The 15,697-nt window shown below is 44.8% G+C and overlaps 1 protein-coding gene across 1 annotated transcript in view; it reads left to right on the forward strand.

Annotated features, from left to right (window-relative positions):
* Nucleotides 1–15,220, forward strand: part of VSTM2L (V-set and transmembrane domain containing 2 like) — an 86,642-nt gene extending 71,422 nt beyond the window's left edge. Inside the window, exon 4 of the mRNA XM_036751112.1 lies at nucleotides 13,150–15,220. Coding sequence (XP_036607007.1) covers nucleotides 13,150–13,467 — 318 coding nt within the window. The 3' untranslated portion in view covers nucleotides 13,468–15,220. The remainder of the gene's footprint in view (nucleotides 1–13,149) is intronic.
* Nucleotides 15,221–15,697: the final 477 nt, after the last annotated feature.

Below are 15,697 nucleotides of genomic sequence, written 5' to 3' on the forward strand. Positions count from 1 at the left end.
TGGGCCATTGGGAAGATCTGCTCTTAATCACATAATTAAAAAGCATGGTGAAAAACAAACTAACACATACTTACTGAGTATCTACCATGTGCCAGGGCAGTTTCAAGGACAAGGCTTAGTCCCAGGTCTGAAGAGTAAAGTTCTGAGGGGAGGGATGACAAAATGAAGGGGGCCACGGGCATAGAGTCCTGGAAACATCCATACTTGGATCAGAAGGGAGAGTCTATCGGGGTGGGGAACCTGTGGCCTCGAGGTCACATGTGGCCCTCTAGGTCCTCAAGTACAGCTCTTTGCCGAAATGTGAAGCTTGGATTCCATCAAAGGGCCACACTTGAGGACCTAGAGGACCACATGTGGCCTTGAGGCCACAGGTTCCCCACCCCTGGACTGGGAGGTGGAAGGCCTACATTCAGGTCTCAGGCCTACTACTAATTTGCTATGCAATCTTGGGTGTGTTTCTTAGCTTCTCGGAGCTTCTGTTTCCCCATCTTTAATGCTGAGATAATCTCTTCTCCCACCAGTGTACCCCATTGCCAGCTGCTGCCAAAGTGTTCTTATTGGGCCCCTGCAATCATACCTCCCCCCTATTAAACCACCATCAACAAAACTCAAACCTTCAGCAACACCCTGTTTCCTACTGAATAAAATATAAACTCCTGACTGACTTTCAAGGTCCTCACAGCCTGGCTGTATTCTTCTTCCTTTCTGATCTTCTCTCACAGCTATCCCCTTTAACTATTCTGTGTTCTGTGTGACCTGGACTGCTCTCTAACCCATAGTCCTCTCTTTGTACCTTTACTTCCTTTGGTCCCCATGCATGGAATAGATTCCACCCCCACCCCCTCCCTTCCTTCAGGTCTACATTCAGGAGTGAATGCCTTGAACCCTTTTCTGACCCCTGATCCCCTGCCCACACCCACACGTATACATACTTGTATCTCTCAAAATGATTTTCCCTCTTTACATTTCCTTACATTTTTCTGGATCTTTCCTTTGTGTTTTTCTCATTTTCAATTGTGTCAGTTATCTGTATACTTTTTCTTCCTGGCCCATTAAATTGTAGGCTTGTTGAAAGTAGGGCCTCCGGTGCGTGTAACTCTATGTCCCCAATGCCCAGCACAGACTATTAGGATTACAGGAAAAGGCCTTAGGGATCAAGAATTATTTGTGGTTCACTGAATTGAGTATCAAGGACCAGTGAAAACACTGACTGACCTATCCAGGGTCTATCCACTGAGGCCCTGTGAAAGATTGCTGGCTACCTTCCCCGGCACTGTACCTGTGACCCTTTCTTATGGAGAGTTCTCATTGAAGAAGTACCAACCAGAGCACAGTGCCCAACAGTGGGTCAGCATTAGTATGGACACATCCTAAAGGAAGGGGTTGGACTAAGAAGCTTCAAGGGATCCCGCCTAGTCTTAGGATCATATGTTCTAAAGGATGAGACTGTGGGTCTCTGCCCTGAGGCAGCTGCCAAATGTATTACAGTCTTCCAGACAAGGTTTAGCCACACAGCCCCGGTTTCCCCAAAACCTAGAGGACGGGAAATGTGTGGCAAAGTCTCTTTTAGAAGGAAGAAGCCCCAGGCTCGGTCATGCCATGATTGGGCTTTGTGTCTTTCAGCATAATTAGGTGCCTAATTGCACAGCTAAACCATGTCAATGCATCTGCACGAGGAAGTCATTATGATTTACGGGCAAACCTCTGTTTGTTAACATTCTCTTCTCCATTTGCCACCAGTTAGATTCCTATTGGAAGGGATCAATTTTGGGAATCATTTTGGAATCAGAGTTTGACAGGGTCTAAAGCAAGATTCGCTTTAAATTTCACAAGCTTTAAGATGAATTAAATATGAAAGGAAAAACCCAGATAGCTCCATTTGGGGACGTGCCATACATTCTGCAAAGGCAGGAGTCTAACCAAAGCTTCCGTCCCTACCTCAGTGACTGTATGATTTTGGGCCCTCTTGGTTTGCCCATTTGTAAAATGAGACAATTGAACTTAGATTGCTTTCAGACAAAATATTCTGTGATATTCTGTGAAGAAGCCTGAGAACTGGGGTCAAATCCTTCCCCAATAGTAATCGACTAGCTGTGTGACCCTGGGTAAGTCACTGAGCTTTCTCATGCATGTCCTCAGTGTTGCACAGGGCTGTTGTGAGGAAAGTGGTCTGTCAACCTTGAAGTGCTCTAGAAATAGGAGCCATTATTACTAGTCTCAGTATATCTACTTCCTCTCAGCCCTGTTACTTGTACAACACCCCCACCCCACCCCCCATCCCCCTGGAGGATAAGTACCATGTTCACTGTGCACACATTTATGTAGGGGGCTGTCTCTCCTGTTGAACAAATACAGAGAACCTGCCAGCCCCATGGCAATGAATCCTAATTACCTCATCAAAGGCGCAAACCCTGCTGGGTAGAATAGGGAAGGAGCACTGCTCCTTGGAAGCCTTTTGCAGGAAAGGCCCTTCAAGAAGCCAGAGATGTGGGGAAGAGAGGAGGGAAGAGAGGAGTTTGGGTCAAAGCACAGGGGTGGGATGCTCCCCTAGAACTACCCAGAGATATGATGGGGATGGGGTGAAACGAGTCCTAGCCAGGAAGTGAGGTCTGGCTTCCAGCCCTGCCCCTACCACGTACTCAACATGTGACCTTGGGCACATCATTTTAACCTTCCTAACCTTGTTTTTCCCATCTGAAGCAATAATACCACCCCTGGGCAGCTGTGGCATAGCGAATAGGGTGTTAGGTGTGCACTCAGGAAAACCCAAGTTCAGATCTTATTTCACACCCTTTCTAGCTCTGTGACCCTGGGCAAGTCACAAAATCTTTCTGTAAAATGAGAATGATAATAGCCCCTGCCTCAAAGTATTACAGGGGTAGAAGAGCTTTATAAGAACCTTCATGTATTGTATTAATGGTATCTATCTATTTATTAGAGGGAAGCTAGGTGGTGCTGTGCACATAGTACCAGGCCTGCAGTCAGAAAGACTCATCTTCATGAGTTCCAATCCAGCTTAAGACACTTATCAGTCATGTGGCCCTGGGCAAGTCACTTCACCGTATTTGCCTTACTTTCCTCATCTGTAAAATGGGCCAGAGAAGGAAATGTCAAACCACTCCAGTGTCTGACAAGAAAACATCAAATGGGGTCATAAAGAATCAGACACGACTGAACAACAACAGTAAAACTCTATTTATCATCATCATCGTTATGTGAGAGAGTAGGTGGGAAAGTGCCTTGACAATTATAAAGCAACATGTAAGTGGGAGGAATGACGGTTTGGCCATTGGAATGAGTATAATCTAAGATGTAATTGAGCAGGGTTGGAGCTTTTAAGGGTGACATTCCAAGTCTTCATTCCTAGGGTGAAGGGGGAATAGGGAGAGTGGCACCACTTATACGCATGATGTTACCATCACCCCTTTCTTAACCAACTAGTAAGCATTTTTAGTGCCTAGAGTGTGCCAGGCACTGTGCTAGGTATTTAATAGATGCTTCTTAACACTTTCTCATCCCTTTATCCCTTTACCTTTAACCTACTGAAACATGAAGCAGAGAAATTAGGTTGTCACGGGCAGGGGGTCACTAGCCAGGACCATCTGGGAACCTCTGGCTAGTGCAGAGACTGACACCGTCTTATTGCTCTTGTCAATACTTCCTTATCTTCACTAAGCAGAGGACAAAAGCAGTGATGCAGATAATCAAAATACCATAGATAGTCCCCCCTCCTCCTCCTCCCCCACAAAGTGCCTAGGATTTAGTAGCTGGTGTTCTATAGCACTTTAAGGTTTACAAAGCTTTTTACATAGCTCTCTAAACAACCCTGAGAGGTAGGTGCTGCAGGTGTTATTACCCGTCATGCTCACGTAATACAACATGCAACCTGCTGTTTTGGTGGTAATGGCTTGCTAAAGCAGGATGCCAGAGAGACCATCTTGTGCAACCTCACCATTTCGCTAAGTAGAGAACCGAGGACCAGAGAAGGAAAGGGGCTTTGCCTAAGGTCACTCAGCAAACTCATGGCAGTCCTAAGATTCGTCTCCCATTTTCTGCTGTACCAGATGATGCCTCTGATGGTGAGATGCTTTGGATTCTTGAGGCATAGGGATCCTGCCTGGCTGGCAGGAGAGAGGGTTGGGGAATTAGGGAGGTGGCAGTGATCTGCTCTCCAAAGGTTTCTGGGGGAGTTGAATTAAGGTGACAGAATGATTGTTAACAATACTGACATTTCAAGGTTTTGGGCAAGCCAGGTTGAATTTGACTAGACTTTTGTTTCCCCCTCTAAGAAATGGGAGTATAAATGTATATTCTCTTCCCCCAGCACAACTGAGATCAGGAGGAGGAGGAGGAGGGCGGTATGTGGAGCACATGGCACTCCCGAGGAGCAGGTCCTCTCTGAGCTCAAAGCATTATTACTCCATTAGTGGCTCGTAGGGTTGACAAATGAAGGATAATTAATATCCGTGAGGGAAACAGATGTTGAGGTAATTCACTCCCCGCTGTGCATCTGAAAAAGCATTTCCTTGGATTCCTCTAAGGTCGGGGACTTCGGGTGAGAGACTAGGCCCAAGAGCTTGGCAAGACTGCTCCAGTCCCTCATTTAGAGGGAATGGAGGGGTCAGGAAGCCAATCTAGCTCATCTGATTGTCTGGGCCTCCAGCCGATTCAAGGTCCTGGTGCCTCAGAGGAAACCCATCACCCTATGTCTCGAAGCTAAGAGAAACATGGGATCCTCAGATGGAAGGGTCACCCAGGGGTCTTCTCATCCACCCCTGTTTCCTGGTGGGATGACACTTCACTTCTAAGGAAAAATGATTATTTCTCATCTGCAAAACAAGGATAATAACGCACTTTCTCACAGGGTTCTTGTAAGGACAGTGACTTACAAACTGTGAAGCACCATAGAAATATGTGCTAGTACTACTCTTCTTTTGCTAGCACCCCAATCTGAGGCCTCATTATAGTATAGACCCATAACCATGATTTTCTGAGGCTGTGATTGTAGATTTTCTTCTCTCTCAGATCCTACCATGTTGGAAAGGCTCAGAGTACACACCCTGAAATGGTCTGTATATGTCAGCCAAGAACAAACCTTCCTAAGTGTGGAGAGGCTCAGAACCCAGAAGGGTGGCCACTAGGTCATGCTTTTGACCACAGTACCTCACAACACCATCTACGGAGTCATATAGGGGCTGCAATCTGTATTGGTGGACTAAGCACCACCCCAAGGAAACCATCGGTCCTTAAAGCATAATCATCATCTCCATCATCACTCCTATTTTGTTCTCATCTTTTTTGATGGGATTCAGCTAGAAATGGTTTGGGGACAAGTAGCTATTTTGCTATTATTCATTTATATTCAATGTCCCATGGCCTGTTGTGTGGGTGGAGAAAAATGACTTCTTTTTGGGAATTGAATGAAGTATTAGGATTTAGTATCTTCCTCATAGGCTCTAGTGCTGGAAGGGACCGTAAAGATGATCAGTCCAGCTGTCTCATTTTACATCTAAGGAAATGGACAGGGAAGTCTTAGAAAGATTAAGTGGTGACCAAGGTCCTATAAGTAGTAATTAGCAGAGGCAGGATTCAAACCCAAGTCTTCTGACCCCAAATCCAGTGTGCTCTGTCATCAACGTCATACTGCTTTTCAGAAACAAGTTCCTTTACTATGGGATTTAAAAAATTTTTTGTGTGTCTTAAGCCAGTTTGACAGCCTGATGAAGTCTTAATGTTTCTAAATGCTAAAAATAAAACATGTAGGATTACAAAGAAAGCTAATTATATTGAAATTCAATTATCAAAACATAAAAAAAACAAATTCAGAAATTTTAGGTTAAGAATGTCTGCTCTAAACCCCAGGCCAGCCAGCTACGTCTCATCTTTGCTGTTCCAGCTCTTAGTCTTCTCCTTAGCACAATCTCCCATCTCTTTTACAGGGAAAGAGCTCTAAGGCCCAAAGGTGGCTCATAGACAAAGGTATCTCTCCTTTTTTTCAAGGGACAAGGCCTTGGAAACTGTTCTAGGATGCTAACTTTTCCTGCATCAATCCTTTTCAAAGCCAAGGAGATCCTAAAGTTGTGTCTCCCTGGAGATATCCTTGGATGCCAGTCAGTTCTTGCCCACACCTATCCACTCACCTCCTCAACCCCTAACACTCTAGCCACATTAGCTCTTTGGCTGTCATAACAACAGGACCTGCTCTGGTCTATAATCCCCTTGTGGCTGGGAATTTCTTACCTCTAGCTAATGCAGATCCATTCTGTCGCACTGTAAATTCAGTTCTTTCATTCATGTAAACAGAGCCTAGCTGGTGTACTTATTGTGGGTTGTGACAATACACATGAAACTCAACTGTTCATAGAGACCATGGCCAAGAAACAACGGTATCAGCCTATGCTCAAAATTGAGGAAGAAGGAGAATAATGATGGATGTCAGGCCACTTCTCTTTAAGACCACAAGAAACTGACCCACTGCCCTGCATTGGTGCCATGGCCAAGTAGCTCAAGGGTTAAGATGTGGTATTTTTTAGGGCAAGGCCATGGGATATGATCTCAGTGTAGACTGGTTGGTTAGCTTTGCTCTGTTCTGTTGGCCAGAGCCATACCCCAATTTAATACTATCTTTACATCTCAGAATCCTTGTCTTCTTTCAGGACTCAGCTCAGGTTCCGCTTCTTTCATGAAGTCTACCTTGACTTCTCCTATTTGTTTGTACTAGTTTATCTAGTATATTTTTATTTAGGTATAATTTGATTACTTCCAGTAGAATGTATACTTCTTGAGAGCAAGGATTGTTATATTTTTTCTTTTATCCCTAGGCCTAGAACAACACCTAGTACGTGTAAAACACTTAATACATGTTCGCTAAATTTAATTGAGTTGTATGCAGATACAATTGTGTGTCTTGGGTTATAAGACTGCAGAATTCTAGAAGAGACCAACAAATCTCTAGGTCATCCTTCTGCTGGAAGGAAAAAAAAAACAGCTGGGCATGGTAGTGCATTACTATAATCTCTGCTGCAGGGGAGGCTGAGCCTGGTGGATCACATGAGCTTGGGAGTTGTGAGCTGTCATCAGTTTGGGTGTCTGCAACAAGTTTGACACCAGTATATTGAGCCTTGGGAATACTGCTTCCTTAGGAGGTATAAAGGGCCCAGGTTGGAACTGGAGCAGGTCAAAGCTTTAGTTCCAGTCAGTAGTGGGATTGGGCTCCTGAGTGGCCACTGTAGTTCCAGCATAAGAAGGATAGAAAGACCTAGTGAAAGAAAGAAAGAAAGGAAGGAAGGAAGGGAAAGAAAGAAAGAAAGAAAGAAAGAAAGAAAGAAAGAAAGAAAGAAAGAAAGAAAGAGAAAGAAAGAAAGAGAAAGAAAGAAAGAAAGAAAGAAAGAAAGAAAGACAAAGAAAGAAAGAAAGAAAGAAAGAAAAAGAAAGAAAGGAAGAAGGGAGGAAAGAAGGAAAGAAAGAAAGAGAAAAGAAGAGAAAGAAAGAAAGAAAGAAAGAAAGAGGAAGAAAGAGAAAGAAAGAAAGGAAGGAAGGAAGGAAAGGAAAAAGGGAAAAAAAGAAACAATTCATGATACATGCCCTAACATGTGTAAATTGGACATAACTATTTTGTTATTATTAATGATGGTAGTTGAGTTTTCTCATCAACAATACAGAATGTTAGAGATGAAAAAGACCTTAGAGACCACCAAATCCAACGTCCTCACTTTACAGAAGAGAAAACTGAGACGCAGAGAGAAGTGAATTGTCCAAGGTCACAGAGTTAGCAGCAGAACCAGGACAAAAACGTAGGGCTTCTAATCCAATACCCTTTCCATATTTCACTGGGCTATCACACCACAAAGACAATATATATTTGCTCTCTAGAAAACTCAAATTAAAACGCATATCACCTGGAAAGGTTAGATGTTAAAATGTTACCTGGGAGTTTCCTCCCCAGCCTCTCCTGTAAGCACAGGCAGCATGGATGCTGCATGAGCTGGTTATTCACCAAGGAACAAGACCTGGAAGCAGGGCAGTCTCAGCGAGAAGAGATTCAGAGACGAGCCTTTAGTGCGCCAGTGATGATGATGATGACGACGATGATGATGATGGTGGTAAACTGGCATTTATACAGGTCTTTAAGGTTTCCAAAGTATATTTCAAATAGAAATTATCACATTTGAACCTCACAGAAGCCATGTGAAGTAGGTATATTAAATATCGAGTGACTCACCCATGGCCAGTAAAAAGAGACAAGATTTGAATCCAGGTTCTTCCTTACTTTGGGGGCAGCTAGGTGATGCAGTAGATAGAGTGTAGATAAAGTCAGGAAGACTCATCTTCAATAAATTCAAATCTGGTCTCAGACACTTACTAGTGTGACCCTGGACAAGTCACTTCACCCTGTTTGCCTCAGTTTCCCCATCTGTAAAAATGAGCTGGAGAAGGAAATGGCAAACCACTCCAGAGTCTTGGACAAGAAAACCCCAGATGGGGTCACAGGGAGTGGGACACAGTTGAAATACGACCAAACCACAAAATCTTCCTTCAGGCCAGCAGTCTTGTCATTGTCCTGTGTTACCTTTCCTAGACCATGGCAATGCACAGACTCTGGACAAGAAAGGCAGACCCAGGGTACTAATGGCAGTCTTCCCTGCATTTCTCTTTGGGAAAGGCATTGTGGAATGGTAGAAAGGGCACTGGAGATAGGGGTTTGGATTAGGAGACCTGGTTCTAGTGCTTTACTGGCTGTGTCGTTACGGACAGATCACTCAGCCTCTTGGAACCTCAGTTTCTTCATCTGTAAGATGGAGAAAAAAATGAAGCAGTGTGGTATAGTAGAAAGAGCACTGGATTTGGAATTGGGGCCTGGGTTCAAAACTTGCCTCTGCTACATCCCTGTGTAACTTTGGTCAAATAATTTCCCATTTCTTTGACTCAGTTTTCTCATTTGTAGAATGCTGTTGTTCAGTTGTTCTCAGTCTTTGTGACCCCATTTGGGATTTTCTTGGCAAAGATCCTGGTGTGGTTCACCATTTCCTTCTCCAGCTCATTTTGCAGATGAGGAAACTGAGGCAAACAGTGAAGTGACTTGTCCAGAGTCACACAGATAGTATCTGAGGCTAGATTTGAATTCAGATCTTCCTGACTCCAGGCCTGGCACTCTTATTGACTGTGCCGCCTAGCTGCCTATTTATAAAATGAGGACATTATATTAGATCATCTCTAAAGTCTAAAAAGTCTCCAAAGATCTCTAAAGTTCCAGTTCTAAATCCTATGATCTTATACCTCATAGAGTCATTGTGAGGACAGTGCTTTGTAAAGCTTAAAATACTCTAGAAAAAGGAGTCATTTTTCTCCTCATCCCCCACCACTAAATGGTGATATTCATGAGGGCCCTGAACAGGGTCCCTCCTAAACTATAGGAAAGCCCAGCTAGGCAGGTCCATTACAGGGTGAACAGTAGCAGCCACTCCCTGCTGGGTCCCCGTCTCTCCCTCCCCCTCTGGCACAGAGCCAGCGACCCAGGGCGGGCTATAAATCGGATTTATTGACCCAACCTGAAAGCTGCACCCACTCGGGCCGTGAGTAAGTCTTAAATTTCATCGGGTGATAAATACCGGGAGAGAATCAATTTGGTATGAAAGCTAATTAGCTGGCGAGCTGTGGCATCGATCTTAGCCTGATGCTTCTTGGAGGGGACTAGGACTCCATAGGGCTATGGAGAAAGGGGGAAGCCAGGGATGAATGGGTCAGTCATCTGGCCTTTTCCAGAGAGCAAGGAGGGAAGAAAAGGAAGGGCCTCAGGACAAATTCTGCATTCCTTAGCTGGATTTTCTTCCTCAGAGAGGGGAGGGATTAAAGGAAAGGCCTAGGTTATTGGGAGAGAGATTTTGAGGTTAAAGGAATGAAGTTGGATGGCCTCAGCATAATTTCATTTGTAGAAATAAGGAAATGGGATAAGCTCCATTGTTTCAATAGGAGAAATAGGCTTGCTTCTTCTTCTGTAGAGAAAGATGGATTAGATTGATTCTAATGCCCCATCCAGTTCTAAATCCTACAAAATAAGGGAGTAAGGAGTCTGGGGTTATTTTTTGGAGATATAAAGATGTGGAGCAGTCCTCATAAGTCCTTCTTGTAGTCAAGCTTTGGGGATGATGGAAAACCTGGAGATGTGCTAGTGCCTTCCATCCACTCCAGTGTCCCTACCCAGCATTTCTCTGAAGAGATGGGGTAGGGTGCTCCACAGAATAGTTGGGTGACACCAGGTTGATCCCTTCTCTACTAATTGGGGGCAGTAGGCCAACATGGGGAATTTAGCATGTTAGCATTAAAAGGTGATAAAGATATAGTGAGCTCAAAAATAAGATGTTAGTTGAGATTTGGATATAGGATCATAGGTCTCCTTTTAATATTCTTGTTCCTCAGAAAGATTCCTTTTCCTCCTTCTCCTCCTCTTCCTTCATTCAATTCAACTCAGCAAGCATTTTTCTGCACATATTATATACAAAGCCCTGGAAATATAAAGACAAAAATTTTAAATAGCCCCTGCCTTCATGTTGCTTATATTACAGTGGAAGATAAAACATGTGAATGTATAAATAAGTAAAAGATAATTTGAGGCAGGAGAGAGAGAGTGCTAACAACCAGGAGTTTCAAGGAAGGCTTTCCCAGGAGATGAGATATGAATTGAGCTCTGAAGGAAATGAGTGATTCTATGAGGTGAAAGTGAGGGTGGAATGCACCATAAATTTATAATAACAATGACTGATAAGATGTACTTATTAGGCACCTTACTTCAAGGACCCGTGATTTCATAGTTGTAGCCTCTCTCTCCACTGACGCATATCAGAACCCTTCTATGGTTTGTGAGTTAACATGAGGCAAGTGGAAAAAGCAGTCAATCTGAAGTTAGAAGACCTGGCTTCAAGTCTCAGCTCTGCCATTTACTGTCTTTGTGACTTCGGGCAAGTCACTTAACTTCTCTGAGCCTCAGTTTCCTCATCTATAAAATAAGGGGGCTGGACTAGATAACCTCTGAACTCTTACCATTCTAAATACGTACTAGAAGGCAATAAGTTCCTTCAATCACAACAATTCATTATCTAGTGGTCAGCCTTCTGGTGATAAGCTTCTCCACACTTAGCTCAGCTGCCCTTCAGATAATGGATACACAGATGGGACAAACATTAGGTTTACACTGAAGCTTTCCCAGTTTGGTAGGATCTGCTAGAGGTTGCAGTTCACTAATGTAGGCTTTATGCCCCTATAGTCATCATTTCCAGGCCACAGTGAGACAAAAGATGAAATAAGATATTTCCCATTTGTCTAGCTTAGCAAAGTATAACACTGTGAGGTTGTTAGTATAAGGATCATTATCTCCATTCTATATGTTGGGAAAATGTGACTTAAAGTAGTGAAGCCATGATCACATTGGCTACTGTCAGAACTGGGAATAGAATAGATTTTCCAAGTCCAAGTCCAGTGCTTTTTTCAATACACCATGCTGCCTTTATGTACATACCACACACACACACACACACACACACACACACACACACACAAACACACACAAACACACACATTTCCACTTATATAGCACTTGCAGGTTTGCCAATTGCTTGCCTTTCAACAATTATTCGATACTAATAATCCCTAGTGTTTGTATATCAGTTTAGGCTTTTTGAGTCTGACAGAGAAATCTAAACATATTTTCTAAAGTGAGAGTAAAGGGAGCTGACACTCAGACTGGAAGTATGCATTTCCTGGACCTGCCTTTGGGTCTCTTCATAGTGACAGCTTAAATGGTCACTCAGGACTACATGGGACTGGCCAGAACATGGCATGAGTCTACAGTAGCGGCAGGATGACCTGATCTGAACAGGACAGTTCACAGTGGTAACATCTCAATTCACAAGGGACCAGAAATAGGAAGTTTTTTCAGGGGGAAAAGTGTTCAGTTATCATAGCAGCTTGCATGATAGTCCAAGAATATAGGAAACAAAGGGAGGAGACAGATCTGGAGTCCAGAAAAATAGGTCAGGAGCATGGAAATGATGGGATCCAAGGAGCAAACAGGAAAACATGGTGTGAGGTCAGACAGGTTCAAGAAACCATGTGTTTAAACAGGCTTGATGTTGTACTAGGAGTTCATATACAATTTGATTCCAAATGGGGACGTACCAGGGTCGTTTTCTCATGTGGTACAAACTCTGCCCTTGTGTATTAGCTTCAAATGTATTAGCTTCTAGAACTGTGGACAGCTCCTAGGATGCTGGGTAGATCTCAGCACTGTGGACAGTTCCCAGAGGCTAGTGTTTCTTACATGGAAAATAGCTCTGTCTGAGCTTACTGACAGTGGAAAGAGGCTCCTAGGGGGACGTCTGCAGCCTCAGGGTACCTCACAGTCATCAGATGCCTGTTAGCATCAATCAGTCAACAAATATTTGGGCAGCACCTTCTTCATAGTATTATAAAGTAGAGAGAACACTGGTCTGGGACTTAGAAAACTATCCTCCACTCTGCCACCCATGTGACATCAAGCAATTCTCTTCCCCTCTCTGAGGCTCTGTTTTCTCTGTAAAATGAGGGGACTAGGTGATCTTGAAGGTCCCTTACAAGGGTGTCATTTTGTGTTTTAAGTTCTAAGGGCCTTTCCAACTCTTATATGCTGTGTTCTGTGTTATAAAGATCCTATCAGATCCAACATGCCAGCTCAATGTTCAAAAGACTGTCCCAACTCTGTCACCTTCTGTACTTAGGACCCTTTCAGCTCACAGAGTCTATATTCCTAGGGCCCTCCCAGCTTTGCCATTTTAGGTTCAATGTTCTTTTAAAGCTCTGATAGTCTCTGTTTTTTGCATCTCTCATTTCAAGCAATAGTATCATATGAATAGTGTAGACAATGAGAGCTCTGAGGAGAGAAAGAAGTAAATCCCATTGGATTTTAAATCCATTTTAGCCCCAGGCCTTGATCTTGGGGTTTGTGTATCGATTTTGTGTTAACATACATTGAGAATGGAGGATGAGAAAGAAACTCCTTCTCTTATGGACTCATGTCTCATTGGACTGATACCTGATGCATTGGTTCTGACCTATATCTAGTATTTCTTCAGCCTGTCACTCTGTGTTTCCCATCCCCCTTGTCTCCTCTTTCTTTAGGTGGTCAAGGTGGTTGGCAGCAACATCTCTCACAAGCTCCGCCTGTCCCGGGTGAAGCCCACAGATGAAGGGACCTACGAGTGCCGAGTGATTGATTTCAGTGATGGCAAGGCCCGGCACCACAAGGTCAAAGCCTACCTTCGGGTGGACCCTGGCGAGAACTCCGTCCTTCATCACCATGGTCACGGCCCCTCCCTCCACTTGCAGGACACCCCACTGTTGGGGGGGCAGCCTGCAGGTCCTGCCCCACCCCCACCACCCCCCAAGCCAGGCAAGGAGCTGAAGAAGCGGTCAGTAGACGCTGCCTGTGCTCTGTAGACTGACACTCCTTCATTCCCTTTACCCACCCACCCCACCCTGGTGGCTCGGAGAGAGTGGGAGGGTCACTCCTTCCCCAGTCCCTCTGCCTTTCTTTCTTCCTTTCCTTCCTCCCTCCACTGTACAGAGTGCATGAGGAGCAGGGTCTGGGCCGGAGGAGTGCCCTGGATCCAGATGCCACTGAATTGATGTTGGCCCAGCTGGGCCCTTGCGTGTCCCCCAGCAGTGGCTCTTGTTGCTCTCCCCATGCTCAGCATGTGAGCCCCTGTACCCTTCTTTCAGTCAACTTCCTCCTCTGTAAAATGAGGCAGTTGGACTACATGATCTCCAAGGTCCCTTTCTGCTCTAAACCCTATTCTCCTATGGCCATTGCTTTTTCAGGTTCTTCTAGGAGTGGAGAGGGGTGGGTGGGTGGTGTGAGACTGGGGCTTTGAAGGCTGGCAGGAAAAAGGCCATCAGAAATTGGGGGTAGGGTGGGGGGTGCTGTTCCTATGCCACAGGGTCTAATCTCTCCACACCTAGGGGTCCATGCAATGCCTCATCTCATTGCCAGCTTTGGTGAAGTCCTGTGTTTTGCTTTTCTTGTTGGGCCCAGCCCAAAACTCTAGCTCGCTCTTGCTTTGATCATTGCCCCCGGGCACACTCTACTCCCCTTACCATCCAGTTTCATTGCTGTGCCAGGATCTGGCCATGCTAAACAAGCAGCTAGTCCCACTACCCACACTTGTATATTGTAAATAGCAAATAGCCCAGATGAATGTTCTTTCCTTTGATGTGTATGTGTGTGTAGGGAGGTCAGGGGAGAGGGGGCAGCAGGAGAGGAAAGGTTGTCATGAGAAGCCTCCCTCTTCTCGGGACTAGAACATGTTTGAAGAGACCCAAAACTGGGAACCCCTGGCCCCAATAGAACTGCAGACCCCTCTGAAAGCCTGGCCCAGCAAGGAAGATCCCTGCTGCCTGGATGGGCCCAGGACTGAGGTAGGTGGGGAGGGGCTGTGAACAATCTTTATATCTTTATAGTTTGTATTTCTGTGGTTCCTTTTATCCCAAGCCTTCCAAATAAGCTATTGTTCCTTTCCCTGTTCTTGGAAGAACCTAGAATCAAACCCAGGAGCCCCCTTGTTTTTAGGGCTCACTTCTGGACCCTCCTGCCTTTGCCACCTTCCTCTCCCCTCCATGCAAAATTTTGCACCAGCAGGGGCCCCACCTTCCCAACCTCACTTCACTTCAACCTGAGGTTTCTCCCAGAAGGCCCCCCTCCCTCTTCCTGTCAACCTCACAAACTCCAGGGCCTGTTCTGATCCAATGCAGCTGAGTCCACCTCTCTGAGGGGATCCTCTGGGGCCCAGTGACAACTCTGCCCAAGGCCCCATCCCTTTCTCACACCCACACTTGCATCGTCTTGTCCTTTTTACCCCTCTCCCCCACAAGGATTTGTAAATATTTCTAATGGGCCAAACCCTCCACCCCCACTCCCCCCATATAAACACACACACACACACACACACACACACACACACACACACACGGTTCTGCCCTGGCCACTGCCTGACTAAGAGGGAGCGTAGTGAGAAGGGAGAGGGCAAAGGTTCCTTGGGTAGAGACCCCTCACAAGTCTTTTGCATCAATACAGAAGGGTGTGACCACAGGTTATAACACTGGGGGCTCAGCACCTGCTGGGCCTTCTTCATATCCACATGATCCAATCTGTGATTATCAGCCTTGCTGAAGTGAATAAAGCTGTTTAAATGAACTTCTGGGTGAGTGTCTTTCTGTGACAGGAATCAATCAATCATTCATTCAATCAGTCAGCAAGCATTTTAAATCGCCCACTAAGTGCCAGGCACTGGGAATACAAAGCCAAAAGGGAAAGAGAAAGGCGATACCCCTCATATTCTACCTTGCCACTGAGAGTTAAACTGGACTTCATTTACTCATTCAACAGGTTCTCTTTAAGGCCCACTAGGCTTTGGGGTTGACAAGAGAAGGAACAGTGTCTCCTCTTTGGAAACTCCTCGAGTCTGTATAGAGAAAAAGAACTAATTTTTTAAAAGAGACAATACAGTAGATTATACTACCAACACTTATTTAACACCTACTGTACACAGAGAATTGTGCTTAGTTCTACAGGAAATAGAAAATTTAGATAAGACAGGGTCCCTGCCCTCATGGAGCTCCCAAGAATAGACATTCACAGATAACTACTTTTCTATTATCTAAAATAAATTGT

Source organism: Trichosurus vulpecula, chromosome 3 (assembly GCF_011100635.1).
Source record: "Trichosurus vulpecula isolate mTriVul1 chromosome 3, mTriVul1.pri, whole genome shotgun sequence".
Lineage (NCBI taxonomy): Eukaryota > Metazoa > Chordata > Mammalia > Diprotodontia > Phalangeridae > Trichosurus > Trichosurus vulpecula.